This window comes from Oncorhynchus gorbuscha, linkage group LG24 (assembly GCF_021184085.1).
Source record: "Oncorhynchus gorbuscha isolate QuinsamMale2020 ecotype Even-year linkage group LG24, OgorEven_v1.0, whole genome shotgun sequence".
Classification (NCBI taxonomy): Eukaryota; Metazoa; Chordata; class Actinopteri; order Salmoniformes; family Salmonidae; genus Oncorhynchus; species Oncorhynchus gorbuscha.
In genome coordinates this window covers 41,879,175-41,904,778 of record NC_060196.1, presented here as the reverse complement: position 1 = coordinate 41,904,778, position 25,604 = coordinate 41,879,175, and the positions used below count along the sequence as shown (strand labels likewise).

General features: G+C 43.8%; 3 protein-coding genes across 3 annotated transcripts in view; 1 reads left to right on the top strand and 2 right to left on the bottom strand.

Moving 5' to 3' along the window:
- The window catches only part of LOC124013021 (terminal nucleotidyltransferase 4A-like), a 29,779-nt gene extending 24,117 nt beyond the window's left edge, over positions 1-5,662 (bottom strand). The window contains 1 exon segment of the mRNA XM_046327127.1: positions 5,371-5,662. Coding sequence (XP_046183083.1) covers positions 5,371-5,405 — 35 coding nt within the window. The 5' untranslated portion in view covers positions 5,406-5,662.
- A 361-nt stretch (positions 5,663-6,023) lies between these two features.
- On the bottom strand, positions 6,024-12,554 carry srd5a1 (steroid-5-alpha-reductase, alpha polypeptide 1 (3-oxo-5 alpha-steroid delta 4-dehydrogenase alpha 1)). Its single transcript, XM_046327128.1, has 5 exons — positions 11,729-12,554; positions 11,251-11,417; positions 10,916-11,017; positions 8,218-8,368; positions 6,024-8,118 (listed from the first exon to the last, which is right to left on the bottom strand). Exons 1-5 carry the CDS (start codon positions 12,037-12,039, stop codon positions 8,052-8,054), a joined length of 798 nt encoding a protein of 265 aa, XP_046183084.1. The 5' UTR covers positions 12,040-12,554; the 3' UTR covers positions 6,024-8,051.
- Positions 12,555-12,673: 119 nt separating this feature from the next.
- On the top strand, positions 12,674-20,863 carry LOC124013020 (RNA cytosine-C(5)-methyltransferase NSUN2-like). Its single transcript, XM_046327126.1, has 19 exons — positions 12,674-12,891; positions 13,338-13,495; positions 14,559-14,663; positions 14,741-14,846; positions 14,969-15,040; positions 15,195-15,279; positions 16,033-16,228; positions 16,655-16,729; positions 16,805-16,935; positions 17,042-17,115; positions 17,372-17,502; positions 17,775-17,871; positions 18,163-18,326; positions 18,396-18,488; positions 18,652-18,787; positions 19,436-19,516; positions 19,595-19,733; positions 19,851-19,890; positions 20,012-20,863. Exons 1-19 carry the CDS (start codon positions 12,811-12,813, stop codon positions 20,319-20,321), a joined length of 2,274 nt encoding a protein of 757 aa, XP_046183082.1. The 5' UTR covers positions 12,674-12,810; the 3' UTR covers positions 20,322-20,863.
- Positions 20,864-25,604: the final 4,741 nt, after the last annotated feature.

Sequence of the window (25,604 nt, the reverse complement as noted above, 5' to 3'; positions counted from 1 at the left end):
GTGTTTCCTCCGACACATTGGTGCGGCTGGCTTCCGGGTTGGATGCGCGCTATGTTAAGAAGCAGTGCGGCTTGGTTGGGTTGTGTAGAGATGAGACAAGATATTGACTATTGGAGAAAAAGGGGTACTAAACAATTGGATACCACGAAATTGAGGAGAAAAAGGGGTAAAATTCATTTTTTTTTTTAAATTGTCTGAGTATAACAGAACTGAAGGCGAAAACCTAAGGAAAATCAAACCAGGAATTGGCTTTATTATTTTGAAAGCTCCATGTTCCATAGCCTGCCTTTGCTAAATGTAAAGGTATATCACCCAGATTCCTTTTCCTATTGCTTCCTCAAGGTGTCAACAGTCTTTAGACATAGTTTCAGGCTTTTATTTTGAAAAATGAGCAAGAAAGATAACATCGCCTCAGTGGATAGCTGGGTGTTCGCATGAGTTTTGCTTGCGCAACAGAGTGGGGCAGCCATTGTCTCTCCCTCTCCTATTGAAAAAGAGACCGTGCCGGTTGATATATTATCGATTATATATTTTAAAAACAACCTGAGGATTGATTATAAAAAACGTTTGACATTTTTCTGTGGACATTACAGATACTATTTGGAATTTTCATCTGCGTTGTCGTGACCGCTCGAGCCTGTGGATTTCTGAACATAACGCGCCAAACAAACAGAGGTATTTTGGATGTAAAAATAATGTTTTTGGAACAAAAGGAACATTTACTGTGTAACTGGGAGTCTTGTGAGTGAAAATATCCAAAGATCATCAAAGGTAAGCGATTAATTTATATATGCCATTTAGCAGACGCTTTTATCCAAAGCGACTTACAGTCATGTGTGCATACATTCTACGTATGGGTGGACCCGGGAATCGAACCCTCTACCCTGGCGTTACAAGCGCCATGCTCTACCAACTGAGCTACAGAAGGACCACCCCAATATCAGAAATCTTCAAGTGAATTATGTCGTCACATCGTTTTTCAGTGATGACAGTAATTTGTCTGACGATCATAATACATTTCTTAATGTATTTGATGATGTGTTCTGACTATCTTGGTAAAATAGCATGTACATCTTAGTGAGGCAAACACATTTTTCTGGGTGTATGCATGCCAGCAAAGCCACTATACAACTAAGCACTAAACATTACAAATGATGTGGGTGAGACACATGGGCTACTACCAGCTTACAACACAACATACACTTAGTATTACTTTCTTGGCTACAGTATATATATATATATATATATATCTGTTGAATATTACATTATTTATGCAGCAGCATACAAGACATTTTTGGACTCACTTTGTTGTACTGTAATCACTTGGACTGGAAGGTGACGCGGCGGTCCTTCTTGTGGGCTCCAGAAAGAGGCACGAAATCCCAACTTAGAATTCAGAGTTGGATGACCTTTAAAAATAATTTTCCGTATTTTCCAGTCAGACCTAGTTTTATCCGAGTTCCCAGTTGTCTTGAACTCACTGAAGTCTGAGATTTCCAGTTCTGAGTTTCCTGTTGTTTTGAAAGTGGCAGAAGTCATGCTAGATTGATAGCATGGCCGATGTATTCAAACATTACCCCCTTTTTTGTGATATCCAATTAGTAGTTACGATCTTGTCTCATCGCTCCAACTCCCCTACGGACTTGATTGCTTTTCTGATTTTCGTGACCAAGCTACTTTGATGCTAGGTGTTCATAATGTTTTGTCTAGTGATCGGAAAACTTACAACCGCTTGGATTGCTTTCGCTGTAAAGCATATTTTCAAAATCTGACACCACAGGTGGATTAACAAAAAGCTAAGCTGTGTTATGCTATATTGCACTTGTGATTTCATGAATATACATTTGTATTTTTTTATTTTTTTTATTTTAAATGTGGCGCTCTGCAATTCAGCGGTTGTTGATGAAAATGATCCCACTAACGGGATGGGTTGCATCAAGAAGTTAAAACAGTGTCCAAAGAAGGGCCAGATGTATACAGAATGGTGTCGTCTTCATAGAGGTGGATCAAAGAATCCCCCGCAGCAAGAGCGACATCATTGACATATAGAGAAAATAGTTGGCCCTAGCATTGAACCCTCTGGCACCCCCATAGAGACTTCCAGAGGTCCGGACAACAGGCCCCCCGATTTGACACACTGAACTCTGTGAAGTAGTTAGTGAACCAGGCGAGGCAGTCATTAGAGAAACCAAGGCTGTGGATTCTGCCAACAAGAATACAGTGATTGACAGAGTCAAAAGCCTTTGGCCTGGTTGATGAAGATGGCTGCACAGTACGGTCTTTTATCGATGGCGGTTATGACATTGTTCAGGACCTTGAACATGGCAAAGGTGCACTCGTTTACAGTTCGGAAACCTGATTGCATAGCGGAGAAGGTACAGCCTGTTTTAGAGAAATGTAATCATTGAATATTGTAAGAACTTTCATTGTCTGCTTATATGCCCCTGTTATTTATCCTACGGTTCTGACTTGGTGTACAGGAAGAACATTAAGAACGGCCCAAGCTCTGAATTCTGTTGCTGTACATTTCAAAAGTGTTAAAGAAATAGTTATATTGACTGTCTGTCCTAGCTTGCACATTAATGTCTTAATCGAAATTACGGATTGCCTCTTATTCGTTTGTCGTGTCCTTATTCCATAGTTTGTACATCTCAATTGTCATTAGAAACCACATTTGTTTAAGCAAGTCAGCCATATCAGATATGTTTTTATAGGCAGTAAATGAAAAGGAATGAACTGTTTTACTGCCAGACAAGGCTCCGCTGATAGCCAGGTGTAGCAGTGGTAAGATGTTGGGATAGCTTTATATATGCCCTAACAGTTTGTGGCCACCGTGTGTCACCCTTAAAGTGCAATTAATGTATTGTTGTTACTTGTTGTGTAGTGGCTTTGCTGGCATGCGTCCCACTTTCAGTTGTATTTGTTTTTCGCCAATTAGATTTACATGCTAAAATCTTCGTTAGGTCCTTCCTCCGTCACGTCATGCCATTGTTATGAGCGTTCTCAAGCCGCCCTCTGCCGGCGTACCCAAAGTGATGCCCTAAAGTGGTGATAAACCCAGTCATTCTGGTCGGAGCCTAACTACTATTGCAAAAGCACTCAAATATTTAGTAGGAAACAACTTTGCCAGCATTATCATGTCGTGAAATTTACTTTACGCATCTCAATGTTCTCGTCAGCTAGCAAAGTTCGAAAAAAAATTAACAATGCTAAAATCCAGTGGCCTTGAGAAAGCTAGCTAACGTTATACTACATCTAAAGTAAATCTGGCGACATCAAAATTAAGACAGAAGGTTTCCCTACTAACTATTTGGAATGACAGTATTTCCAAGTCACTGTAATGCATTTAAGATTAAATCTTCATCGACGATGGAGTAGAACTCTCAACCAGGCATCAGTCCAAAACAATATTGTGACGAAACATGCGACCTGTGATCCTTAAAATTGCTTCTGTGCATACTAAAGGTAGATAAGAGATCGTGTGCATGTTTTTGGCAAAATAAACAGATTTATTGTTGAAACATGATTTTGTATTTTCAGCAAATCTAATGAAAATGAACTTATTGATAACCTTCTTACTCCTAATATAGTAGTTATCTTGGTATCATAAAGTCACCTGGCAGTTTTTGTTGCAGCCTCTGATTTTATAGCGGTGGTCACCAACTAGGAAATATATATAGCTAGCTAATCTAATCAACAATAATATATGGAATGTAGTTAGCTAGCAAGCAAACTATCTAGCTATAGTTGAATAACTATATATTGAGTGAGAGATTCATCCTCCAAGTGGCTAACTATGAACCCATTTGTAAATTTGTGTGACTTAAACATATATTCTAGAAGTTACCCAACCATTCATATGTTAAGTAACCAATAAGTTAGCAAGCTAACCCTACCAAAGCGTTAGTTAGCCGCTACCTGCTTAGCAAGCTAGCTAATGCACTGCTAACAAATACAAAAAACTGGTTAGCCACTGCAGTTCAATCTAGCTCAAAGTTAACATTCGCATTACTACCGCCCGTGCAGCAAATCAAACAAACACCAAAATTACACGTTAACTGATTAACTGTAGGCATGACAAGATGACATTTTTACAGTCATAAATAAAAGTAGCTAACGTTAACTAATAGGAATAGGAAACTATGACAGCTAGCTGTCGTGGTTAACATTAGCAAGTTAGCCAAAGAGTATAACTAACTCAAGATAAACTAGAGCCTGTTTCCAATGGGCGCCGATTAATCAGTGGACAGAACAAGGACGAGCTAGTGAGGTTCTATTGGCGCGTTCCAGTATTTAATTGCATATTTCCGTTAAGGAACGCCTACTCTGTGAAACGCGTGTGTGCAATAACTCAATTCGCCCTTGCACTTATAAACAAATATTTTTTTCACTCACTAAAGGGTAAAGTCTTCAAAACCTAATCCACTCAGTTAGCTACAAATTATAGTTACTGATACAGAACTGTATGGAGATAAAATATTTAATCGGCCAAAATTCATATTGCCCAATCTTCTCCCACAGCCGGCCAATGGGCTTCCTCTCATCACCATATTTGGTAGTGAATGAAAGGCCAACCGGATGTTACATTTAAACATCCGGTGAAATATCTGTCTCATTGTTCTGTATGCATGTTGGCGTCAAACAATCCCAGTGGGGCAATGACCCTATCAAAAATACTCACCCATCAACACCGGGGCTGTATTTCCTCGTCTTCCAAGGAGTTCCAGTCCCCGAGCTAACATGGTTGTCATTAGTCCAGTTAGAAAGCAAGTAATTAATCCCATAGGTGCTCGCCTTGTTGTCACTTTTCCTTCGGCCTGGATGGTGAGTGTGGTTATTTAAGGGTGATGGTGGGTGACGCTTCACACAATTATGTTGGAAATTGTACTGGGGGTGATCCTGATGATGCCTTTGATGGTGGTGGAATTGGTTGACATTATTATGCATGCTTTCGCTGAAGCTAAAAAACAGATTGGCACATCCAGGGCTTTTATTACTATTTCCCGTTACATTGCCACCGCAAGTCCTTCCCAACGAGCAGTTCGAAGATGGACTGTCCGTTCCAGATTCCGTCTTTTGGGGCATTCCACTGTCTCCCAACAAATCTGTCGTTACACTGTTACCGTTCGCGTTGGACGGGGTCAATATGTTCTGTACGTTGCCTTTGGGTAACGTTGACCCGAAGGAGGAAAATGAAGTGCCGTGATTAGTAGTACGGTTTGAAATACAGTGATGGCTGCTGCTCAGACTAGCAGTGGTGTTAATGCTATTGCTCGATGCCGCAACATTTTTATAAACGTCCAACGTTGGATAATTCACACACAGGTTGTGGTTCTGATTATTATGATGTTGACCGGAGGTCGCTCGTACCTGAGAAATCTCCCAGATTCGCATCCATGATGCATTCGCAGGTCCTTTCTGCTCGGGCTGATTCCAAGCCACCCTCGGATCCATTCAACTTTTTTTCGGAACCCCTTTCAAGCAAATCAATGTGCCCGTTAAAAATACACTACTGCCCTGACTAAAGAAATGTGATAATAACCCGTGTTACAAAGACAGAGAGAAATGGTAACGCCAAATGAAGACCATTAGAAGACCGGTCCTTTTCAAACAGCTAGCTGAAAATCGCTAGCAGAAGTCTACGGTGATTCAATATGGCGTATTCTCTTCAAACCGAAGTGCCGTGCGCATGTCTGTAGGATTTTAAACGATCGGTTTGAACACACCCCGGTCGTCCCTTGTTACCACAGCCACAAAGTCCTAAACCCTCGCCTATTTCTCCAATTTCTCTTCCTAAAATCAGATTTTAAACCTAACCTTAACCACACTGCTAACATTATGCCTAACCTTATGTTAAGACCAAAAAACGTAATTTAAAAAAAGTTTTTTTTTAGATATAGCCAATTTTTTTCTTTGTAGCTGTGGTAACGACACACACCTCGCTCTCAGCTGCCACACAATTTGACTCATTACAAATCACCCAATACTGTTCAAAGTAAATATTTGAAGAATTTGTGACCATGTTTATACAGAAAAATATGTTTTATGAATAATTCAATAACAGCACCCAGTATCATAACAGGAGTAGACTGCTAAGATAAAGTTAATTTGAAATAAGTAATCAGTCACCATGGTAATGAGAAATTTGAATAACCCTGGCAAAATGTTGGACAGCCTTTGTGTATGACAGATTGGCAATAAAAAAATACATGTAATTGATTACATTAAGAAACAGGTCGTTTCATTTGGAGCATCCCTCTTATATCAGAAAATACTTATGTTAAAATGACTTCCTGGTCCTTGTAGAGGTAAAACAAAAAAAATGTATTACCACAAGCTGGGTGACTTTTTAATGTCATTGATCCTAGTCTCTCCCTGAATGACCCTGGTAAGCTAAGGAGCTCAACAACCAATTTTACTGCTTGCTAACAGCTCAGTTCAGTGTGAGTCAAAATGCAATGCTGTCCTAAGACCACAAGGAATTCACAAGGTGAGCTCTTACCTCAGACAAATATGTGGCTTGGGGCAATGGGTGTAATAGCTTGACTCTTGAGAACACTACACACACAGAGAGAGATGGAGTCCACAGTGCAGTTCAGCATTTCCAATTCTGTTACTCATTTTGATTCCATTCATGACATATCATTGAAATGAATCCAATGTTTCAGTAAAAAAATCATTGCTGCCCAATTAAAAATATACTATCCTCACTTACAGGATTGATACTATAAACTACATGTGAAGACAGAGGGCTGGGAAGGAGACGAGGACCACGTAACTAGAGGTGTTCGTCATTACACACGCAAAGAGAGAGCGATTCCAGACACCATTTGCAGTCAACCCTACACACAGCCATCTTCCAGCCCATTAAACTCTGTAATGGAATGAGGCAAGCTGGAGCCTACTGGCAGCACCTTCTCTACTGTGTGTGCGCTCTTTGCATAATGTCTGCTTCCCTCCCTGCTCACGTGCTGCATGTGACAGAGCCAAGGAAAACCCCCAGAGCAAGAATGTCAGGTTGGAGTATTGCTCACTCCCTCACTAGCCCACACTCTCTCTCTCCCTCCATCACTATCTTTTCACTGTCCCTTTCTTTGTCTCTCTCTATGGCAGCAACAAGCTCTGGGTGATAGGCTAACCCAGTGTCCTTACTGACTGAATGGAGCATTTCTCTCATTTGTATCTCTGGTTCATAACCCCATTTTCAGCCCTAAGGCTGGGGTCGCCTCACGAAGTGTGTGTGTGTGTGCGGTGAAGGGTTGGTTCATCCTCAGTGCTGCTAGCACTACAAATCATAGGGGAAGACTACAACACTGCTCACGACAGATTCCTCTGACACACACGTGAGTGCACGAATATACAAAGAGCTAGTTTCTTCCACAAGCAGTGAAATCTGTCTGTGTGCATTCCTGTGTGTTGACAGTAAGTTAATTCTCAGTCCTTCTAGCACTGGGTTGTCTCACCGGGGAAACTAGAGCTCTACTGACGGATTGTGTTTTGATGGTTGGCTCATTCTCCGCCTGCACGCAACAGAGAGGGCGAGAGATGCACACACTGCTGCAGGGAGTTAGGGGAAGGGCAGAGGTTAGGGGATCTGTTGAAATGGAGCTGAACCTTTGTAAGATGGATTGGTTCTGTTGGTTGGTCCGCTGTGAAAGTATCGTAAAAGTAAGTTGCCACATACTATAGTAAATCTTATTGCGGGACATAACCAAGTTGGTGAGAGCTGAGGTGCAACCATGTGAAAAATATATCCAGCCACTCTTGGAGGATTTATTTTTTCTCAAAATAAATTGCCTCTACTTGGCATTGTATCCTCCATCAGGGCATGTCTAATAATCTTGTCATTGGTGTTGTGGTTTCTGGAGCTCTTCATATCTTCCCAGTGAATAGAATTGTCAGTACTCATTGTGTTCATCCTTGTAAGTATTCTCTTGAGGTCAACCCAAACAAACAAGCAATAACAAACCTAACCAGACCCCAGATGATGTAGCATAGGGTCACAGCTCGTTGCGTTGGGCTGTTGGAGGTTGGATCATTGTAGTGAATCATTATAATACAAATGGTATCAATGCCTTCCTGGATTTGGGGTAGTCTTCGAATTTCTGAAGGTACCACCTAGAGAGAAGGAAAGACAGGAGGACATGAATTCACTATTATAGTATTACAAGTGTTAAAGGTGTAGTTCACCCCAAACCGTGTGTGTTTCCTTCCTACCTGTGGTGAGCGAAGGCTCTGCTGGCAAGAACAATGAGAGTGAAGATGGCGAAGGATGCGCTGTGGACAGAATGAGCCGCCAGGGCAAATCCCGCCCACTCTGTTATCTCACCAAAGAAGTTTGCTCCAGACACATATTCAAACAGCCCACCTACAGGAGAGAACATAAGACAGGGTACAACCAGTGATGTACAGTATATAAACCGTGGATTGCTGATGCTATGTATTGACCAGTGAAAGGCTTTGAAGCCACCGGGCAATTTTTTTACATTGTAATTTTACCTTTATTTAACCAGGCAAGTCAGTTAAGAACACATTCTTATTTTCAATGACTGCCTAGGAACAGTGGGTTAACTGCCTGTTCAGGGGCAGAACGACAGATTAGTACCTTGTCAGCTCGAGAGTTTGAACTAGCAACCTTCCGGTTACTAGTCCAACGCTCTAACCACTAGGCTACGCTCCCGCCCTCAACCATATTGGCACTGCCCAGAAGAATGAATGGCACCCCCTATCAGTCATCTAGTGTATATATAAATAATTTGGTAGAATCACAGGAACAGTCACGACAGCAATGGGATTAACCAGGCCCGTGTCGCATGTTTATCACCTGCGCCAGTCAAGATTCCATTGATCCAAGGTCTGGGTTTTAGTGTTAGCAGACATGCTTATCCAGACTGACTTACAGTAGTGGGTACATACATTTTTGTACTGAGCAGCCAACAAATGCTCAGCACGTGGGAACTCCTTCAAAACTGTTGGAAAAGCATTCCAGGTGATGGTGGTTGAGAGAATGCCAAGAGTGTGCAAAGCTGTCAAAGGCAAAGGGTGGCTACTTTGAAGAATCTAAAATATATTTTGATTTGTTTAACACCTGTTTGGTTACGACATGATTCCATGTTTTATTTTTACAATGTAGAAAATAGTACAACTAAGAAAAACCTTGAATGAGTAGGTGTGTCCAAACTTGACTGGTACTGTGTGTATATACTATTTTTCCACCCAATACGAATGTTTAGTGGTGAGCACCAATATCGATAATTAATGTAATACTGATATGAGCATGGCATATCGTGATATGGGTTTATCCTTGCTGTTAACCTACACTATTGTGTAAAAGTACATTCATGACTGTTCCTGCAGTCACAGAACATCTAATAGCATACTTAACAGCCTGCTGATGGGCCATCAACAGGCTTTCCATTGTTTTCAAGCTGGGCTAGGCTCCCAGAACATTCACACCTGGCCCATGGAAAATCAGGAAACGGTTATCTGAACTTCAAAGCCTTGGAAGAGAAGTCCACACAGTTGCAATGTTATTCATTCAAACAGATGTTTGATAAAATGCAACTGATTTCAATATACATTTTCCATATCAGTGCCCATCACAATTTTATTTTTTATCTTGGTCCCAGATGTTTGTGCTGTCTTGCCAATGTCTATGCTCATTCACTGGCTTGTCAGTACGAAAAAGTACAAATGTATGCACACACTATTGTAAGACCCGTACAAGAGCGTCTGCTAAATAAATCAAATGTAATATCAAGGAGTTGGTTATAGAGTACAACCAGGTCTGGGACCAGGTTATAGCCATTGTACAATGATCGTGAGCTCTATCAAGATCTATCCACCTAGGCTGCAATACAGAAAACCCACTTCTGATACAATTTCACACACTTGATTATTTTCATCAAAACTGTTCAAATTGTCATTGTGGTTGGATAATTGGAGAAAGAGAGCACTATGATTTTATAAACTGCCGTTAAGTAAAGCATTCAATAGAGGCATTATTACAAAAGGAAGCAAAACACTACTAAAGACAAATGTTAATCTACCCGTTTCAATTTCTTCAGGTCTGTTTCCGGTGAAACTGTAGCATTGTATTTCAGATCCTTTCTCACAGTCTCTGGCTTCAACCTTCAGTGACTTAGAATTGGTTTGATCTCAATTTTGAGTGTTAAGGTCATAGACTGAAATACAGCAGCATAAAAAAATGATTCATAAACGAGGCACTAAAGACCATAGATGGCTTCAGTCCTCCCCCTGCTTGAACACAGACTGTGTACAGCCACTGCCTTCACCACCACTCTTCTAAAACATCATGTTTCTCTGGATTCCAGGAGTGCCTGCAGGGCGGCAGGTAGCCAAACGGTTAAAAACGTAGGGCCAGTAACTGAAGGTCATTGGTTCTAATTGGTGAAAAAGATCTGTCTGTGCCCTTGAGCAAGGCACTTAAATAACTAAAATGTAAGAATTTTTCCATACGGTGTGACTAGCTAGACTTGCTGCATTCTTCTGTCTCTACCGTAAAAAGCTTTATTTCTACAAGGCTTTAGGGTGGACAGGTTTCAACTGGTTCATCAGTTATGAAGGGTTCACCTCGGGCACAAGGTGATGGTTTCAACCCTCTCTGGTGTGTCATAGTGACACTACCCTCTGTAACCCTGGATTTCAAATAGATTACTGGATCCACCCTCTGGAAAGAGTGAACTCCCTGTTTTAAGCAACACTGAACATCAGTGTGCTACTATGGTTGTAGCTAGCATAGACACATTTCACAGCCATTATTTACAATGTGTTCAGCTGGCCGTGAGAGAACTGATGTGAAAATGTTACAGCATGCTGTCCAAAACGGTCATGGCGTCTGATCAGTGGAAAACCTGTCTCTCTCTATATCGCTCTCTGGTAGCAGGTATCTTACCTGTTGGTATCTTGTAGCTGATCTCTCCAGGCTTCCGTAGGTTCCTCAGGATGTGGTCTGAGTGAACGTTCACCAACCAACCCACCAACCATAAAGCAGAGCCTGAAAATCAACCAATAGGGAAGCTGATTTATAATGACAGTGTATATAAGACAACCAATGAGGTGAAAATTAGGAAATGTAAGGTATGTTTTGGATAGCATGACGTGGATAACTCTAGAACGAGAAGAAATTCATGGAACATATTGAAATAGACAACTGTGTAATTTGTGAATGTGTGGTTTATGCATTAATACAGACCCTATGCTATATGTCATGTCAACCATGTCTCTTACCTGTGATAAAGCAAGGGCTGGTAACCCAATCAGCAGAGTACTCTGCATAGTGACTCAGGTATCTGACCTGCATGTAGCCATTATAGATGCAGAACACAAAGGCCAAGGCGAACGATGCAAATGGTGTAGATTTCCCTCCACGAATTAAAAATGGATAGATGAGCGATCTAGAAGAATATAAATAGAACTGATGAATAATAATTTCCCCACCAGTTGTCTAGGATGCATGTGTCTCATGGCTGGCAATGCACTGCATTTCAGTTACAACGTTGGCACATCATTTAGCAATGTGTTATTACAATTGAGAAATCAATTGCATATGAGGGGGTACTCTGGGCAGAGCAAAATGTACTTGGTTGTACAGTAACCAAAAAACGTTTGAGAACCACTGACCTAGAAGATATGACAGTTAGTACTTTGTATGCATGTGAAGTACAGTGTTACTTTGTCAAACTATCTTCTAACCATTGGGTCTTACCTTTGCACATAGTGGCAGAAGTACATGATCAGCAGTAACTGATTGGGAAGATGAGTGGTTTTCGCCGCAGAAGTCCACAGCACAAGGCACAGTGGCACCAGAAAAGCAGGTAGTTCCTGCACGAACCAGGCGAATTTGACGTTGACGGGGAATCCATATCTGCTTGTTGCGTATCTGCCATAGGGGACATTCTCAAATAGTAATGTTATGAAGGTACAAGCAGCCATGAAAATCATGAAGTATGCCAGGCAGTCCAAAACATACAACTCTTCTGTCTCGGAGGCGAAAATCTTTGAAAGAATACGGTCCATATTTACCAGATAAGCTGCAAATAGTGTAAGAATTTAAAATTGTATTCAAAACAATGTAAATAAAATGATTGTATCCAAGGCAATAATGAACACATATGTCACTTGCACAAGTATGCGAACTGCGATTATCTCACTGGTCTGCTCAGTTCCATGGTCCAATCATAAGGATAAATAAAGGAGCCTGACTCCTAATAAACCAATCGAGTCACTTTGTTTTGCATCGTCATTATCTAGCCAATTGAAAATGGATACAATGTTATTCAACTACAAGGTGTGTTCAGGAGAAACCACCACACTGGTAAAAAAATATGAAATTACAGTAATTTTAGATGAATTGCATTACATATTTATGCAAACTGCTGTTTAAAAAATAAAAATAAAGTATATAGCCATTGCCCCTGGTTTCCTTAACTGGCGAGGAATAAGCCACGGACTATATCGTTGTTCAGACATTGTTTGGAGGAAGGGGCATTAGTGCACACACAAAAAACCCGTATAATTTTTCACTGTCTGACTAGCTCCAAAACGAAAACATATGAGTGTGTTTTTGGTTTTAGTTGGCCAAAATGTTGCACTGGTATTTTCTATATCTCAGGCTAATACATCGCCACCCATAAACTGGGGTCCTGTCTCACATGTGTGCGTCAGAGGCTGAAACAGAACACGAGTGCAGTACCATTCGCATTTCAATCTCCCTGTTAGCAAAATACATTTAGCTACACCAGAACGTTGCTTCGCGGGTTCATATTCAGAGTAGTGTGTGTTTCCAAAATGGGAAAGAGAAGTCGACTGAGAAAGAAGGAGCATCAAAATAATAGCAAGCCTGGTGGAAGAGATAACCGGGACAATGCTGTAAGTTTGGATAGCTCTTCATAGCGAGCCGGCTAATTTAGCGTACTGTAGCTAACTTTCCTAGGTCACCTCAAATTACTGTATGCCGAGTCAAAGATATTTAATTTTCCCCAGCAACTTTGATTTGATTACTACTGCACAACTCGTTGACATAGCTATGTGTAGCTAGCTATTTTATCTTGGTCCCAGATGTTTGTGCTGGCATGTCAATGAGTTGGCTATACTGTAAAAACAGATCTGGGACCAGGTTATAGCCATTGAACTATGATAGTAAACTCTATCAATATCTATCCACCTGAGGCTGCAATTCAGAAAACTAACATCCACTTCACTTTACCCCCATCCATTCCTCTCCTCCCATGTCTCCTATTCGGTTCGCCCCACATCTGCTCTCCTCCCAATGTCGCCTCGCGTCTTCCTTCTCATCCGATATATCTGTCCTGTAGGGTTGGGGTGCAGGCTACGCTGACATCATCAAGGAGAACAAGCTGTTTGAGGCATACTACCAGGAGCTGGGCCTGGTGCCCGAGGGGGAGTTTGACCAGTTCATGGCGGCTATGAGAGAACCGCTGCCCGCCACCATCCGCATCACTGGATACAAGAGGTACGGAAGCTACTAAGCTCGACCTCTGCCAAATGGTCAGGGGTGTATTCACTAGGAAGTAAACAGGTCCCCCCATGTTTGGTATTATCTCAATTTGTCCAATAGAAACTATTGTTTGCCAGATGTTTTTTGTTTGGAAACGTTTTGTTACAGTGTGCACTAATAAATACATCAATGGACTCTGGATCCTCTATGGCACAGATGGAAGTGGTCTTTCTCACCCTGTAGGTGAGGTGACAAACTGCTAGTTGGAATTGACCACTGTAGATGTTTTGTAAAGGGATGATGATTTATACACTACCACTCTTGTTTTAGCCTGGTCCCAGATTTGTTTGTGTTCATGATCATTTGACATGACAATGACCATAGGGGGGTTAGCGAGACAGCAGACACAGGTCTAGGACCAGGCTACTCTTGCTCTACATCAGGATTCATACTTATGAAGATTGCTTTCCAAAACACCACTCTATTAAACCTCTAAGTGTATTAAAAAGGATTGTCCATTGGGTTGTCCGCATGTACTTCCTGACAGGCCGTCCCCAAGTGTTGAGGGTAGGTAGCAACACATCCGCCACCCTAATCCTCATCGCTGGAGCCCCTCGGGTGCGTGCTCAGTCCCCTCCTGTACTCCCTGTTCACCCACGACTGCGTGGCCAGGCACAACTACATCACCACCATTAATTTTGCAGATGCCGGAGGAGGTCAGAGACCTGGCCGGGTCTGCATTGTGTCTCACCAACCCCTCTTTTACATTACTGCTACTCTCTGTTTATCATATATGCATAGTCACTTTAACCATATCTACATGTACATACTACCTCAATTAGCCCGACTACCCGGTGCCTGTATGTAACCTCCCTACTGTATATAGCCTCGCTACTGTTATTATTCACTGTCTTTTTACTGTTGTTTTTAATTCTTTACCTATCTATTGTTCACCTAATTCCTATTTTTTTACTTAAAAATCGCAATGTTGGTTAGGGCCTGTAAGTAAGCATTTCACTGTAAGGTCTACACCTGTTGTGTTTGGCTCACGTGACAAATTAACTTTGATTTGATGTAGCCATGCCAAGGAGATCCTCCACTGTCTGAAGAACAAGTACTTCAAGGAGATCCAGGAGGTAGAGATCGACGGGCAGAAGATAGAGGCTCCTCAGCCTCTGAGCTGGTACGTCTACGCACACACACACACGCATACGTACATACATACATAAAGGGTCATCTGCTGTAATTGTGTGTGTGTAGGTACCCAGATGAGCTAGCATGGCACACCAACATGAGCAGGAAGATCCTGAGGAAGTCTCCTCTCCTGGAGAAGTTCCATCAGTTCCTGGTCAGCGAGACCGAGTCGGTGAGGAAGTCTTGAGTGTTATTTAAGAATTTGAAAGTAATTTAATAGGATCTCAATTGTTTCTTAGCTGTATGGCTGCCTTATGTACTGTGGTGTTTCTTTCTCTATGTTGGTCTCTACAGGGTAACATCAGCAGACAGGAGGCTGTAAGTATGATCCCTCCTCTGCTGATGAAGATTGAGCCCCACCACAAGGTAAACGACACACTGGATGCCTTTCTGGCCAAGAACTGCTTCCATTTCGGCCCTTAGACCCATTATAGCGTAACTGTGTTTTTGTGGGTAGATTCTGTTCCTAGACCCTAAACCTTGGAACATGTATAGTGTAATTGTGTATTTCTGTGGGTAGATTCTGGACATGTGTGCTGCTCCTGGATCTAAGACAGCGCAGTTGATTGAGATGCTCCATTCTGATATGGACGTACCCTTCCCAGGTAACCCGCACGCACAGAATCAAATCAGTAGAAAAAATGTAACAAACATCTGATGCATTGGCGTATCTGAATTGTGGCCCAATGGAAAGGGCGGTAAGTTGCTGAATTGTGGCCCAATGGAAAGGGCGGTAAGTTGCTGAATTGTGGCCCAATGGAAAGGGCGGTAAGTTGCTGAATTGTGGCCCAATGGAAAGGGCGGTAAGTTGCTGAATTGTGGCCCAATGGAAAGGGCGGTAAGTTGCTGAATTGTGGCCCAATGGAAAGGGCGGTAAGTTGCTGAATTGTGGCCCAATGGAAAGGGCGGTAAGTTGCTGAATTGTGGCCCAATGGAAAGGGCGGTAAGTTGCTGAATTGTGGCCCAATGGAAAGGGCGGTAAGTTGCTGAATGTGGCCCAATGGAAAGGGCGGTAAGTTTGAATTGTGGCCCAATGGAAAGGGCGGTAAGTTGCTGAATTGTGGCCCAATGGAAAGGGCGGTAAGTTGCTGAATGTATATTTTCTGTTACTTTGTGACAGAAAAGATAGCGGTTAAGAGCATTGGGACAGTAACCAAAACACTGCTGGTTTGAATCCCCGAGCAGTCTAGGTGAAAAATCTCTGTGCCCTTGAGCAAGGCACTTAACCCTAATTGCTCCTCTAAGTCTCTGGATAAGAGCATCTGCTAAATGACTAAAATGTGAAACAATGTAACAAAGCATTAATCCTGAACATCCTCATCACCCCCTCTTTCTTTCTCTCCCTCTTCCCCCTTCAGAGGGCTTTGTGATAGCCAACGACGTGGACAACAAGCGTTGTTACCTGCTGGTGCACCAGGCTAAGAGACTGAACAGCCCCTGTATCATGGTGGTGAACCACGATGCCTCGTGCATCCCCAGACTACAGATAGACACAGAGGACGGACAGAAGGGCACACTGTTCTACGACCGCATCCTCTGCGACGTCCCCTGCAGGTGAACAAAAAGTGAACCTGTTTAGCTGAGAGAAGCAAGTAAATGGTGATTGGGAGAAAGGTGGGGGGCAAAGGAAAATCTGGGATTTTGGTATTCCACAGTCAAAACTAGATATGTGTCGACAGTCAGCTATATGGAGAGATATCAACCTCACGGTTCTACCCTGTGTCTTATGATTGGCTCTTCTGTCTGATTTATGATTGGTTGCTGGACTGGGTAGGCTACTGCTTGTTTTTATTAGGGGAACCAAATGTGACTATAAGAATGAGACAGGAGAGAGAGCGATCTCCTGTAACCACATTGTAGGATTGTCTGTCTGGGAAGGCTGATGTGTAGTTAATGTCCCAGGGAAGCTGGCAAACTCTAATTTGGGATTTTCTCAAGTGTGCTCCTAAAAAGTAAAGTATTCTGTGTGTGTTTCTACAGTGGAGATGGCACCATGAGGAAGAACATTGACGTGTGGAAGAAATGGACCACCAGTAACAGCCTGCATCTCCATGGGTGAGGAGAGAAAGAGAGAGCATGTGTGTGTGTGCGCCTGGTTATGTGTGTGTGATAACCTGTGTGTGTCTCCAGTCTCCAGATCCGTATAGCAGTGCGTGGTGTGGAGCAGCTAGCTGTAGGAGGGAGGATGGTCTACTCTACCTGTTCACTCAACCCTATAGAGGACGAAGCTGTCATAGCAACGCTACTGGAGAAGAGTGAAGGTAACACACACGCATGCATGCACACACAAATACAGTGCCCCACACACACACACACACACACACACAGGAGATAACTGCCCCTGTCTCCCTCTTTGTCTATCTCTAGGTGCGTTAGAGTTAGCAGATGCGTCAGTTGATCTCCCAGGGTTAAAATGGATGCCTGGAGTCACCAAATGGAAGGTATATAACTGTTGGAACACATGACCGCCACCTTATGCCTATTAATCACTGCTAGCCACTATTAGAGGTACTTGATAAGCCTGACAGTCGAGCCACTACAATAGTCATGATATTCCACCACCGTGTTAGTTTGACTACAGATTTAGCCGTTTTATAACTGAGTCTTTTGCTCTCTCTCCCATCCCCCTCCTCTCCCTCCAACAGCTACCTCTCACACACACTTAATATCTCTCACCATCTTTCCTTCCATCTCTAGTTGATGACTAAGGAGGGTCAGTGGTATAAGGACTGGTCCGAGGTGCCAGTCAACCGCCACACACAGATCAGACCCACCATGTTCCCTCCCACAGACGCAGAGAAACTGGCCAATATGAAGTTGGAGAGATGGTACATTCACCTGTGTACACACCTGCACACAAACACACAGGGCCCCACTTTATTTGGTTAGAATATGCCTAAAATGTCAGTCATGACAATCATGTACATGTATTTGCTACACCTGTGCACACAGCTGCATACCTAATCCTAATGAGATGAAAAATAAAAGCTGGACAGACTTTCAAATCCCTGTGAAGTGTTGCATCTTCTACCAGCAGATGGTGCTGTTGCATCTAATTAATCTTTGTGTATATACCATGCATACGTATGTGTTTATTCAGTATGAGGATCCTGCCCCATCACCAGAACACGGGAGGCTTCTTTGTAGCTGTCCTGGTCAAGAAAGCCCCCATGCCCTGGAACAGAAGATTCCCCAAGGTATACACACATGTACATGCACGTCCACACACTCACGGATAAGCCCACATCTCAGATGGAATGCAACACCATCCGGTAGCTCATCCGGTAGCTCATATACCAGAGAGAAGTTCTCAGATGGAATGCAACACCATCCGGTAGCTCATATACCAGAGAGAAGTTCTCAGATGAAATGCAACACCATCCGGTAGCTCATATACCAGAGAGAAGTTCTCAGATGGAATGCAACACCATCCGGTAGCTCATATACCAGAGAGAAGTTAACGTGAACTATGATCCATCTTTCTCCAGTTGAGGAAGGAGCAGTCATCCAGCTCCGTGCCCCAGCCAGAGGACTCTCCAGTGGGCACCCCTCTTCCTGAGACGCCCTTGGAGGATGGAGAGAGAGGTGCAGGAGAGGACTCGCCCAAAGAGCCAGAGGCAGGCGATCAGGCCAAGGAATCCAACGTGTGTGGGTAAGTTGAGAGAGAGAGAGGGGTGGGGGGGAAAGAGTGTGTGTATTCTGACTCTGTTCTGTGTTCCAGGCCTCCTCCCAATAAAAAGATGAAGAGGCATGGTTTTAAAGAAGACCCCTTTGTCTTCCTCACTGAAGACGACCCTGTCTTCCCCCCGATAGAGTGAGTGTGTTTGGTGGTTTGTGTAGCCTATGTAAGCAGATGCTCGATAACAGCATTATCTGTACAGAGGGGACAATGTTTTGACCAAGCATAATGGTATTACCTTTACATGTTTTGATTGAGCCCTGGTTATTGATCTATTCCATGAATGTGTGTTTTGCAGGTCATTCTATGACCTGTCTCCAGACTTCCCAAAGATAAACGTTCTGACCAGAACCCACGAGGGGAAGAAGAGACATCTGTACATGGTCTCCAAGGAGCTACGCAACGTCATGCTCAACAACAGTGAGCGAATGAAGGTAGGAAGGTGTGTGTGTGTGAGAGACACCTGTATGTTCTCTAAGGAACAATGTGACGCTCTGCCTAACATTAATTGTGTGTCACTGCCAGCCCATCAAGGGGAGTCCAGCTAACAGATGGGACCCTTTTCATCCCAAATCCCCCTAGTACACTCACTCCTGCACAGGTGGCCGTGTGCATTCAAGCAGACAGAGGAACCCCCCCATTCCGCTCTTAGTCTATTCCCCCTCCTCTCCCTATGTATCTCCCCCTCCTTTCTGATGTTGTGATGTTTAGACCTGACCCAGGTTCAGATCAGCCTCCAGGTAAGCAGTAGTAACAGACAGGCTGAGTCCATCACCAGATGGTTCCCAGAACTGCACACATACTGACATACAAGCAGCGTACTTAACAGGGTTCTGGCTCAATGATGGGAGAAACTATTTAGTTTTCTTAGAAGCAATGGTTTATTTGAAATGGCCATCTTCCAATTGGAGCAATTTGACCTAATAAACAAATATTTGCATAACTTAAGAAATCTAGAAATTGTCATCACTATTATTGAAAACAACAATGACAACGTTGAAATGAGAAGCAATTGTAAATATGTTGCTGATTAAACAGTCATTCTCAAGTGTAATGATTTCATTATTTTGTGAGTTTTGCAGGTGATCAACACAGGGGTAAAGGTGTGGTCTCGCAACAGCGACGGAGAGGAGTTTGGCTGTGCCTTCAGACTAGCCCAGGAGGTAGGTGCATGCACACACGCGCACATTCATTCCTTACTCTCCTCGTTCTGCTCTCCTCATTCTGCTCTCCTCCTCCAGGGTATCTATACTCTGTTCCCCTACATCCGCTCCAGGATGATCACAGTGAGTGTCGAGGACATTAAGATTCTACTGACTCAGGAGAACCCGTACCTCAGCAAACTGGAGGAAGATGCTCACCAACAGGCCAAGAAGATGGGTGTGTGTTCTCAACTGGAAAGCAATGATCTGTGTCTAAGGCCATGTTGGGTGTTGGCTCATTCATGTCTGTATTACTAGTAAGTACTTCATGTTTTCCTCCTCTGTGTTTCCACAGGAATGGGCAGCATCGTGCTAAAATACCGGCCTGATAATAGGTAAGTGTCCATTTTGCTTGCCTGTCTGTGTGTGTTATATTATCTGTTGAATTCACCCTGACCTCCCTCTCCCTCTATCGCCCCCTCTCTCCCTCACCATCCTCTCCCTCTCTTTCCTCAGTAACCCCGATGGTCCTCAGTGTCCTATAGAGCTGTGTGGCTGGAGAGGCAAGACCTCCATCAGAGCCTTCGTGCCCCGCAATGAGAGGTTCCACTACCTCCGCATGCTGGGGGTCGAGGTATTCAGAGACAAACAGGGGCAGGGACCCAGGGAGGAAGAGGAGGTGAAGGAGGAGGTGAAAGAGGGGGAGACAGAGAATGGGAATAAAGATGTCAGCCCAAAACAGGAATTGAGAGATGAAAATCGAGGTGACGAGCACCTGAAAGGAGATGAGAGGGAGGGAGGAGAGGAGAATTTGACCAGCACCTGAGACGAGTAGAAGGAAATGTGTAACTTAATAGTCTTAACAAGTTTTCCTCTCTTTGGCTGCACTGATGTTAATGAACTGGAGGTCATCCACCATGTTGTCACCCATGTTTTTTGCAGATGGAGAAGAGGAGTTGAGAAACCACTTTAGACTAGTAAGATACACGAAGAAGGGAGGAAGTGGAGCTGTATGAGGTTGAGCAATGCTGGCCAGACGAGCTAGACCAAACATGAGAGAGAAGATGGTTGTTGGGTAGCTCAGTAGTACTTCTAAACCACTGCCATAGCAGAATGGCCACCCCTCCTAGACGGGGCATGTGGACTCTTCCATGCTCCCCCAGACTTGGTGTGCTTCAATGCTTTAGTGACTTTTATTTTCTATTGCCGGTTTTATTTTAACAAAACTCAACTCCACTGGCAAAACATGGAGAGAGTGTTGTTTTTTTCTTATTGTGCATGTTTGAAGGTTTCTCTTAATGGCCATTTCATTTTTTTTATCATTGTAAGTAAGAAGAAAGGTGGAATTGATTAAAAGTATTAAATTCATATAACGTCTCTGAAGTGCATTGAAATAGAATCTCAACCCCAATATGACTTAACTGCGTCATATCACACAACCAACCATACACACACACACCATCAGCCATACGCCTCCTGTTTCTAACCCATCTCTGCTGCCATGATGACAGGAGTCATGACGACCGTGCAGCCCCCTCACCTCTCACTGCAGCTGGAAGAGTGGAAAAGAAAGAATACACTTGCTGTTCTCTTCCTCCTCTTCTCACTGGAACTGGAAGAGGGAGAACAGAGAAAGAATACATGTCCTTCTCATCCCTTTCCATCCTTCTCTTCCCCTCTTTCATGCTGTCTGGAACTAGTGGAGACATAAGGAAGAGTGAACATTATAGAATGGAGGAAATATGGGAGGAGCAGGTGCTGGAGCACGTGTCAAACTCATTCCACGGATGGCCGAGTGTCTGCGGGTTTTTGCTCCTCCCTTGTACTTGATTGATTGTCACTGATTAGTAAGGAACTCCCCTCACCTGGTTGTCGAGGTCTTTTATTTGAAAGGAAAAACCAGCAGACATGGAATAGTTTGACACCCCTGTGCCAGAGGGAGACTGACCAGGTGCGGTATGAGAGGGAGACTGACCAGGTGCGGTATGAGAGGGAGACTGACCAGGTGCAGTATGAGAGGGAGACTGACCAGGTGCAGTATGAGAGGGAGACTGACCAGGTGCAGTATGAGAGGGAGACTGACCAGGTGCAGTATGAGAGGGAGACTGACCAGGTGCAGTATGAGAGGGAGACTGACCAGGTGCAGTGAGAGGGAGACTGACCAGAGGGAGACTGACCAGGTGCAGTATGAGAGGGAGACTGACCAGGTGCAGTATGAGAGGGAGACTGACCAGGTGCAGTATGAGAGGGAGACTGACCAGGTGCAGTATGAGAGGGAGACTGACCAGGTGCAGTATGAGAGGGAGACTGACCAGGTGCGGTACGAGAGGGAGACTGACCAGGTGCGGTACGAGAGGGAGACTGACCAGGTGCAGTATGAGGGATGTGGGCTTGGAGGAAGAGGGAGACTGACCAGGTGCAGTATGAGGGATGTGGGCTTGGAGGAAGAGGGAGACTGACCAGGTGCAGTATGAGGGATGTGGGCTTGGAGGAAGAGGGAGACTGACCAGGTGCAGTATGAGGGATGTGGGCTTGGAGGAAGAGGGAGACTGAAGACCAACTGCAGGTCTGTGTCCCAAATGGCACCATATTACCAATTTAGTTTAATACCACTACTTTTGACCAAACCCCAATGGGCCTTGGTCAAAAGTAGTGCACTGGGAAATCAGGTGTCATCTGGTACGTTGACTAGTTGTCATGGATGTGTGGCGTTTTGAGAGTATTAAACAGGGAGGAACTTGTCTGTGTACCTTACTCTGCTCTGCTCTGCTCTCGTGGTCCTTCTGTAGCTCAGTTGGTAGAGCATGGCGCTTGTAACGCCAGGGTAGTGGGTTCGATCCCCAGGACCACCCATACGTAGAATGTATGCACACATGACTGTAAGTCGCTTTGGATAAAAGCGTCTGCTAAATGGCATATATTATTATTATTATTATTATTATTATTATTATTACTCTGTCAGAGTGAGTGATGCCCAGTGTCTTTTAGCTGCTGCTCCATGTGCCAGCTCACTAATACCATAATAACATGTTCCCTGTAGGAACACATCATTCACTACGCGTTCTACCTCGCTCTACTGTAACTTCATTCCTTCTTTCTCTCCCTCTGCTCTCTAACCTCCCTACCTTCCTCTTTCTCCTCACACCTTTTGTTTATCCATTTCTACTTTCACCCTATTTTCTCTTCTAATCTCTTGCTCTCTCCTGTGACTGAGCTTTTAAAGCAGGCCTCTGCTTCAATCTCTGGACCCTAAATGTTCCAGACAGGCACTTTAATCAAATGGTCTCTCTGGACCAAGACAATCCACCATGTTTGCTATTCTAAACACCCAAAACCTTCTCAGTTACTGTAAATACACCTGAGACGAGTGTACTTCGTCCTACGTTATCAAACCCTATTGTCTCTCTAGTGCACTTCCTCCCATTGTTTGATCCGTCACGTTTTCATTAGGCTGAACCATCAACCCAGAATCAAGCAAGTGAACAGAATCTCCTCGTATCACCCCTTCCCCTGTTTACCAACCCAACCACCTTCCCCTCTTTACCTACCCAACCACCTTCCCCTGTTTACCAACCCAACCACCTTCCCCTGTTTACCAACCCAACCACCTTCCCCTCTTTACCTACCCAACCACCTTCCCCTCTTTGCCTACCCAACCACCTTTCCCTCTTTGCCTACCCAACCACCTACCTGTTTACCTACCCAACCACCTTCCCCTCTTTGCCTACCCAACCACCTTTCCCTCTTTGCCTACCCAACCACCTACCCTGTTTACCTACCCAACCACCTTTCACTCTTTACCTACCCAACCACCTTCCCCTCTTTACCTACCCAACCACCTTTCCCTCTTTACCTACCCAACCACCTTCCCCTCTTTACCTACCCAACCACCTTCCCCTCTTTGCCTACCCAACCACCTTTCCCTCTTTACCTACCCAACCACCTTCCCCTGTTTACCTACCCAACCACCTTCCCCTCTTTGCCTACCCAACCACCTTTCCCTCTTTACCTACCCAACCACCTTCCCCTCTTTGCCTACCCAACCACCTTCCCCTCTTTGCCTACCCAACCACCTTCCCCTCTTTGCCTACCCAACCACCTTTCCCTCTTTACCTACCCAACCACCTTCCCCTCTTTGCCTACCCAACCACCTTCCCCTCTTTGCCTACCCAACCACCTTCCCCTCTTTGCCTACCCAACCACCTTCCCCTCTTTGCCTACCCAACCACCTTTGCCTACCCAACCACCTTTGCCTACCCAACCACCTTCCCCTCTTTGCCTACCCAACCACCTTTCCCTCTTTACCTACCCAACCACCTTCCCCTGTTTCCACTTCCTCTTCTTTCTTCATCCATTCCCCTCCCTCCAAACTCCTTTCCTTTTCTCTCTCCTCCTCTTCTCCAATCTGCTACTGTTGCATGGTTCATGCTCTCAGACTGCAAGCCTCGGCTCGTGGATATGAATATATGTTTCGGATTATATAATAGATGCCCTTACGCAACTCAGATTCACATGGAGTGGAGGCATTTGGGTATAGAGCTTGTGTTTCATGGATTAAGTGTAATCCCACTCAGCCTCCACAGACACATGTGGCTACAGGGTAACACAGACATTTCAAAATGCTAAATACTTATAGTCCACACGCTTCCACTTAAATTCACCCATACAGACCTTAAACACACACACACAGATTTTCATGGATTTACGTGTCATTTGTAATGTAGCTTTAGCTCTCTGACTCATGTTCTGCGAAAAGACAGGATTTGTGGTTTAAACCCCCAAAAGACATTTCTCTGCATTTGTCTACAGAGACCTTGGTCATATGGTCACTATGAACAGAACACTTTAATATAATTGAGCTACACTGAACAAAAATATCAACGCTACATGTAAAGTGTTGGTCCCATGCTTCATGAGCTGAAATGAAAGATCCCAGAAATGTTCCATATGCACAAAAAGCTTATTTCTCTCAATTGTTTTGCACAGATTTGTTTACATCCCTGTTTGTGAGCATTTTCCTTTGCCAAGTTAATCAATCCACCTGACCGGTGTGGCATATTAAACAGCATGATCGTTACATAGGTGCACCTTGTGCTAGGGATAATGAAAGGCCCTTCTGAAATGTACATTGGAGTTGTGTGACAAACACAATGCCAGAAGGGTTTCAAGTCTTTAGGGAGTGTCCAATTGGCTTGCTGACTGCAGGAATATCCACCAGAGCTTTTGCCAGAGAATTGAATTTTCATTTGTCTAACAAGCTACCTCTGTCATTTTAGAGAATTTGGCAGTACGTCCAATTGGCCTCAAACGCAAACCACGTGTATGACGTTGTGGGCGAGTGGTTTTCTGATGTCACCGTTGTGAACAGAGTCCCCCCATGGTGGTGGTGGGGTTATTTTATGGGCAGGCATAAGCTACGGACAATGAACACAATTACACCTTATCGATGGCAATTTGAATGTACAGAGATACAGTGATGAGACCCTGAGGCTCATCCGCCACCATCACCTCATGTTTCAGCATGGTAATGCACAGCCCCATGTTGCAAGCATTCCTGGAAGCTGGAAATGTCCTAGTTCTGGATATTGGCGGAAAAGTGTACATTGATCCAGAACATTCCAAACATGCTCAATGGGTGACATATCTGGTGATTATGCATGCCATATGCATAATCACCAGATATGTCACCCATTGAGCATGTTTGGAATGTTCTGGATCAATGTACACTTTTCCGCCAATATCCAGCAACTTCACACAGCCATTGAAGAGGAGTGGGACAACAGTCCATGGGACACAATAAATAATATGATCAACTCTATGTGAAGGAGATGTTGTGCTGCATGAGGCAAATGGTCACACCAGATACGGACTGGATTTCTGATCCACTCCCCAGCCTTTTTTTTAAATATATCTGTGACCCAACAGGTGCATATCTGTATTCCCAGTCATGTGAAATCCATAGATTCGGGCCTAATGAATTCCTTTCAATTGACTGATTTTCTTATATGAACTGTAACTCAGTAAAATCTTTGAAATGGTTGCATTTATATTTTAGTTCAGTATAAATGCTCGAGAACAGGTGTCTTTCATGTAATTGGGATAATCCACA